General features: G+C 40.1%; 1 protein-coding gene across 1 annotated transcript; it reads right to left on the bottom strand.

The window, feature by feature from the left end:
• Positions 1-675: 675 nt before the first annotated feature.
• LOC133367713 (olfactory receptor 14I1-like) lies at positions 676-1,647 on the bottom strand. The gene has a single exon (XM_061591812.1). The coding sequence runs from the start codon at positions 1,645-1,647 to the stop codon at positions 676-678; it is 972 nt and encodes a 323-aa protein (XP_061447796.1).
• Positions 1,648-7,429: the final 5,782 nt, after the last annotated feature.

Below are 7,429 nucleotides of genomic sequence, written 5' to 3'. Positions count from 1 at the left end.
GCCCACACCATGACATCATTAGGGCCCACCACTGAAATATCAGGGTTTGGGATGCTTCTGACTTGGCAAGCCTATGTCATATAGGTATTTTACATTCAATCAAATTGGCTTTCAGCTGAGTAGGTTTTTTGCTTATCCCTCAGTGATTGTTTCTTCAGCTGTTAGGCATACATTGCTTCTGTCACTAATTAAGGCAGAAATGGCACTGGGTAGATTCAGACATAAAGCCCCCCCCCAAAAGGGGTCTGGTTGGGTACATGTGGGCCACACCCCTAGCACAGGCTTCATTCAGCATACACCCAGCCTCACTGTTTGCCCAGTGGGATCCCAAGTGCACTGGCCATACCACGGTCTAACACAGGTCAACACGCAAGAGTAAATCCCAAAACTGCTAGTTGGGAAACAAACATTCCATCAGCAAGGGCTGTTGGAACGAAAGCTGATTCTCACCCTACTTCCTTCCCAAACTCACTTACTTGGCATTGTGGTCTGTTTTTACCCTTAAATCATTACTGGCTGTTTTATTCCGGTGGCTGATGGTGGGATGCATCCTGTGTCTGCCTCACAACCAGGAACCTTTTGCACACAAGGCAAATGTTCTACCAAAGATTCTAATGCAAGGTTAAAAATTGCAGAGCCAACCATTCACACACAGAACAGCATACAATCCCATTTCTATAGACCTCTAAACATAGCTTTAGAAGAATGTCCCAAATCTAAGAGCTTCCACAAAGCAGTCTTGATCTCTTTGTTTCTCATGCTGTAAATGAATGGATTTAATGTGGGGGGAATTATGGTATATATCACAGCAAAAGCTATATCCAGTTCAGAAGAAGACTTAGTGGGAGGCTTTGCATAAGCAAAGAGTGTACTGAATATAAGCACAGAGACAACAGTGAGGTGAGGAAGGCAAGTGGAGAGGGCTTTTTTCTGACCATGCACTGAAGGAATTCTAAGCACTGTGGAAAAGATCTGCATGTATGTTATGACTATGAATATGAAGCATCCTAGTCCTAGAAGACAGCTTAGCACAAGAAACCCAACTTCAACTAAGTAAAAGTCAGAGCAGGAGAGCTTTAGTAATGTTGGGATTTCACAGAAGAACTGGTCAACAGTATTAGAACAGAAGGTATTTGCAAAGGTGCTGCAAGTGTGTAACATGGAATAAAACATACTAATAATCCACACAATGACTGCCATCTGAACACAGGCTCCTTTGTGCATAATTGTTTCATATTGTAATGGGTTGCAGATGGCAACATACCGATCATGTGCCATTACAGTTAGAAGGAAAAGATCTGCTGGTGCAAATAAGACATAGAAGAAAACTTGAGCCACACACCCAGAATAAGAAATGGACCTTTTGTTCAAGATGGAATTGGATATAGATTTGGGTATCATGACAGAAATAGTGCCAATGTCCATCATGGCCAAGTTTGTTAGGAAAAAGTACATTGGTTTATGAAGGTGATGGTCAAGGGCTACTGCAACAATGATGAGAAGATTCCCCATTATGGTTGTCAAGTACATTGCTAGGAATAGAAAGCAGTGCAAGATCTGCAGTTCTCGTCGTTCTGAGAATTCCCACAGCAGAAACGTAGAAATGGAAGTAAGATTGCTAATGTTGTCTTTAGTACTTGCATCCATTCTGTAGGAGGAAGAAGCTAAGAACTGTTAATCTATCAATATTGATTAATAGGTTAATTTAAACAGGTTTCAAATTTCACTGTAAAACCACTAGTAGTGGGCAAACAATTGTGCTTAGTGATGACTCCAAAATAATCAGTTTGTGAATTGAATCTGCTATATTCATTGTTACTAAATGTATTACAAGTGCTGACTCTAGTCCAACAGACACATTATTGTTTAAAGTCCTAAATGTCTTAAGGAGCAATCCAACTTGAGTTTACTCGGGCTGGGGGGAGGTGGATGTGCTGGCTTCCTGGCTTAGCTGGCAGGCTCCCGGCACAGCTGGGCTCTGCTGGCAGAAGCCCCTCATCCTGGCTCAGCCAGGAATCTGTTGTGGACAGGCAATCTGATGGACAGAGAGTGGGCGGGAGCTGGTGAAAAATGAAATGGACTGCCTGCAAGTCGATTCTGACTTATGGGCAACCCTATGAATAGGGTTTTCATGGTAAGCAGTATTCAGAGGGGGTTTATCATTGCCTTCCTCTGAGGCTGAGAGGCAGTGACTGGCCCAGGGTCACCCAGTGAGCTTCATGACTGTGTGGGGATTTGAACCCTAGTCTCCCAGGTTGTAGTCCAACACCTTAACCACTACACCACACTGGCTCTCTATAGTAACCCCCAAAATAGGCTGTTCTGAGAGCATGGTGGGGGAGGTGTCATGGGGAGGACTTACATCACATCCAGGTCCCCCTCAGAGAGCTCCCCTGGGTCTCATCTGCACAGACATTCCTCTGGCAAAATGGTTGGCAGAGGAAAACAATTCCATTGGTGCTAGGAGAACCTCTTGTCCTGGCTGAGCACGGTGCCACCAGAACCGTGCCAGCTCAGCCGGGCGTCTGCTGGGGATGGCCAGCATGGCAGATGGATACCCAGCAGAAATTTGGAAAATGGGGCATTCTGGGGGCATGGTGGGGGAGGAGCTGCGGGGGGAACTTATATCACATCGAAGTACCCCTCTGAATGCTCTACTGGGGCTCAATCTGCATAGGAATTCTGCCATCAAAATGATTAGTAGAGGAAAGCAATTTCATTGGTGCTCTATGGGGAGCACTTACTCCCCAGTAGTGGGAGTTGGCTCTTCCCTTCCAACTCCTGCACACAGCTCATGAAGGAGCCTGCATTCAACTGGGTCAGTGGCTCCCAAAGTGCAATTAGATGCTGTGGAGCCTTTTGCTGACTCCTTCTCTGCTGCCCCCCTCCACCAACTACCCCTGAATTAAAAAAAAAACTGTTTCTTTCCATACCTAAATTTTCAGGTGTTAATATCTGGAAAGTGGGGTTTCTTGGTAGTTCTGCCACCTTCAGAAGTAGGGATGGGGTTCACTGTTCTGACCCAGTTCAACTTTTATTTGCATTATGATTAGTCATACTCAGTCCATAGCAGTTCACATCTTGTTAACTTTGTATGATCTCGGCCCTGTATGGTGACACTTGATAACATTTCTGATTTTTGTTATTTACAGTATTCCTACTGTTACTGATTTCCCATCATTAAGTACCCATCTGCCCCCAGAGGATGGGAAACAAAACAAAAGGTTTAAAATTATTGTGTGAGAATGATACACATCATAAGCAAGACATCCCTATGGATTTTTTTAACACAGTATGAAATCTCCCTCACCCTCCCTTTCTCTTGAACAGCTGTGGATAGCCACATGAAGAAGAAAAGCTGGCAAGACAATAATTGCTAAAAAGATTTGTAAAGTTCACTTTATTTACTTTTCCTTGGGGGGGAAATCACTTTGTCCATTACTACATGGGATAATATTTTAGTAGAAGTAAACAGAAAGTTGATTGAACACACATAAAAGAAAATGAAATCAATCATTTAATTAAATTAAGCATTTTTAAAACAAAAAATGAAACTACATTCATTTTTTTCAAATAAAATACCATCTGTTTGTAAAAAATCCTTTTATTTAAAATAGAAATCATTTTCTTTTTTAAAAAATGTATTCCATTTACACTTATTTATTAATATCAATAAGCAACATTTAAATATATGTATGAAAAATATTATATTAATAGATTTTGTATTAATGACGACAGATGAAACTGAAGAAAACTTGTGTAGGTCAGAATGACCTTAGCTTTGTACACCAATGTATGAGACAATGATTCTGAAAAGCTCAAAGAATAATTCTTTTAAAGTTTATTTCTTCAGCATTACTACCTTAACACACACTCTCTCTCACACTCACACACGCGCACACGCACACACACAGGAAACCTGTATAGGTGGGGTGATAGGATAACAAACAAAGAAATAAATCTTAATGACTACCATCATCAACTCAATGAAACATAGTTCAATGAAATATACATTTCAGTAGAGTAACTCCAAAACTATGACAATGAAGAAAATAATGTTAGTAATGTAACTTGGTTGTATTAGCAGTTGTCTCTTATATGTATTTTAATTTTTGTGGCTTTTTATCCTGATTTTAATCTTTGGGCCTGTGACCGTAATAAATGATTCATTCATTCATTCATTCATGTTAGTCTAAGAGATCATCATCAGATATGTTCTGGATTCAAAAACAGTGCCATTAAGTTGATATTTTTAAAAATAAAAAATCTATATCAGTAAAGTTTGCTAGTGCCCACAGGAAAAACAACTGTTTTACCTCCTTGGAGAACAAATGAAAAGCTGTAGAGCTCACATTTCTCCACCATCCCTAGTGAGAAGTGTGGTGACAGGTTGCCCAGAAGAAGGCTTTCTTTGTGTCAGTCCCTACATTGTAAAACTCCCTCCCCAAAGAGGTCTGTCTAGCTACTTCATTGTTTAGCTTTTACAGTATGCCTTGATCTTTACCTTGATCTTTGACAATTAAACTATTTTGAATTTTAGGATTCACCTCTTTTAATTTATACAGTCTTCATCAACTTGGAACAGTTTTATGACTTTTACAATTGTAATGGTTTTATTTGTTTTAATGTATTAATATATTCTATAGCTGTAACCCACCCTGGAACTGTATGGTGAAGGGTGGGCAAAGAAAGTCTTGTAAATAAATAAACATGGATATTTTTGTATACAAAATGTGACTGATTATGACTGATATTTTTGGTTCCTGCATAGTCTGCATGATTGGGGGTGGGAGTTTTAGTAAACTGCAGTAATATGAAACAGTTCAAGAACTATTTCCTTTATTGTATTTGCTTTGGAAAGAGAGATTCCATTTATGCTGGTTAGATTTTTAAAATACAAACTGGAGCTGTGACAGTGAGGGTAAGTGTTAAATTCCCTACCTCACCAATAATGGTCTAATAGGGAGCTCCAACTGCTTTGCAATTTTTAAAAAGATAATCATGATGTTAAACAAATGTGTAGTTTGGCACTCAGCTATCAACTGAAGAAAGCAATGTTGGTCAGACTATTTGAAGATGTTTTGGATCTCTGCCAACAAGCATTCAGATACTAACCTAATCCTTACAACATTGTTCTGAGATTGGGATAGGGGTGTACACTTTTAGCAATACCCCTTGAGCCAACCCTTGAGCCATAGCCAGCTTCCACCCTGCACTAATTTGCCAATCTGGGACATTTTACATGCAAAGCATATGCTATACCCCTGAACTATAGCCTTTCCCCATGTCCACCTTGCCCAGGAGTGTCTACTCTAATCTTCCCCAAGCTGATGCTCACTCAGAGATGCAGCATAGAGTGTGCCCTGTCTTCCCCCACCTGGTGCTGATCATATGTTAAGGACTGCAACTTGGTGACTCTTGACCCACAGCCAGTTCTCAACCCTGTACTAACTTAACAATCTGGGATGTTTTGCATGCAAAGCATATGCTGTACCACTGAGCTATAGCCCTTCCCCATGTCCATCTTGACCACTAGGTCTATTCCAGTCTTCCCCAAACTGATGCTCACTCAGAGATGCAGCATAGAGTAAGCACAGTGCTGATATTAAGGACTACATCACCCCTGACCATTGGCCATGCTGACTGGGCCCAATTGGACTTGGAGTTCAAAGTATCTTGAGGGCATGAGCCTGGGAAATGGTGGTCTCTTCTGACTATCATTAAGCCTCCATTCTCTACTATCTCTGGCAAGGATCTTTCACATAACAATCCCACTATCTAATCATTTGTTTTTAATTGGAGATAGCAAGGACTGAAATTGGGATCTACAACATGCAAAGAATATGCTCTCCACTTAGGTTATGGGTTCTCCCCATTTTTCATATCTGAATTACTCAGAGATGCAACAGAGATTATACCTGCATTTATGGATAAATTCAATACATAAGGCTGCCAAGTATTTTAAATATAGAGCACGGCAATTAAACAATTAACTGTATGAACTGTTACAACACAAAATCGCCTGATAAATTTCACAGCCAAGAGGAGTTACTGTTCATGCCAAACTATGTCTGTAAGAGTTCAATATGTGATACTGATCTAGGAAGGATGTGTTCCAATTAACCCTACAGATCACTGATTACACACATTAATGTTGAATTCACATATCACCCTTTCTTTTTTGTGAACTAGAAAAAAAAGAGGTTGCACATTTTCCTATTAATAGAAGAGGAGCTATGGTCTAATGTCAGTTCATTCTTCCATCGACACACACACACACACACACACACACACCACACACACACAGAGAGAGAGAGAAAGAGAGAGAGAAAGAGAGAGAGAGGCAGGGATTGAAATAACTAACATGCAGGGCATTAGTGGGATCCAACGATGTATTGGGTCATAGTAAATATTCTCTCTCTCTCTCTCTCTGTCTCAGAATTTTCAAAAGATACAAAACTGTTGGCATGTTACATCATCAATAGTTGTTGAAATATCACATCACAGCACCAACAATAAAAGAAAACAGGCTATAAAAGAAAACAGGATTACAAAATCATGAGTGGGATAGCACAAAAAGAAAACTAAGGACCTAGACCCCCCCCAAAAAAAACCTCAACTCTCCCTGAACTCCCCATACAATGATATTAACTGCAGAGTTACTACAACAAAGTATATTAACACAGGAAAGAAAAAGAAGTGCCCCATTCTTAAATATCAGCACTGGGAAGTCATCTGGTGACAAACATAAACCTGAGTCAGGAAAAAGGCATGAACACAAATGCAGAGCTTGGAAAAGTTACTTTTTTGAACTACAACTCCCATCAGCCCCAGCCAGCATGGCCACTGGATTGGGTTGATGGGAGTTGTAGTTCAAAAAAGTAACTTTTCCAAGCTCTGCAAATAGGTTAGCAATCACATCAGCCTGCACGGTATAGGTGTCCAGCATCATGCATTCCAAAAGTTAATGTAATTTGGTGGAGACTCCTGATCATTCTCCCTCTGGTTTACATAAAGTATAAAATGGTACCAGTTCCTGGCAAATGTGTCTTTCTTAGAAATTCCCTGCACCATCCTAAGCTTTGAAGTAAGCTTTTCCATGAATGCAAGGGATAGTATAATATTCATACACTACATTCATTTGGAATATTTTACTATTTACTATACCAAAAATGAAGAATATTTCTAGATTACAACCAAAACATCTTACCAAAGCCCCTTAAACCAGTTTGAAATACCTTTAATTGTTTCTTCAGGGTGCCATGTGCTGATGATGTGTGAGTCCCCTCAGCCAAGCACTTTCAATATTCCTGTGGCATTTGACACGGTATGTATAGCTTTTAAAAACAAACAGATCTTTAAATGACTGCATATGTTAGGACAATACCAATCATATTTTGCATCAGCAAGTAGTGACATCATAAGGAGA

This window comes from Rhineura floridana, chromosome 11, assembly GCF_030035675.1.
Source record: "Rhineura floridana isolate rRhiFlo1 chromosome 11, rRhiFlo1.hap2, whole genome shotgun sequence".
Taxonomy (NCBI): Eukaryota; Metazoa; Chordata; class Lepidosauria; order Squamata; family Rhineuridae; genus Rhineura; species Rhineura floridana.
This window is presented reverse-complemented; position numbering and strand designations above follow the sequence as displayed.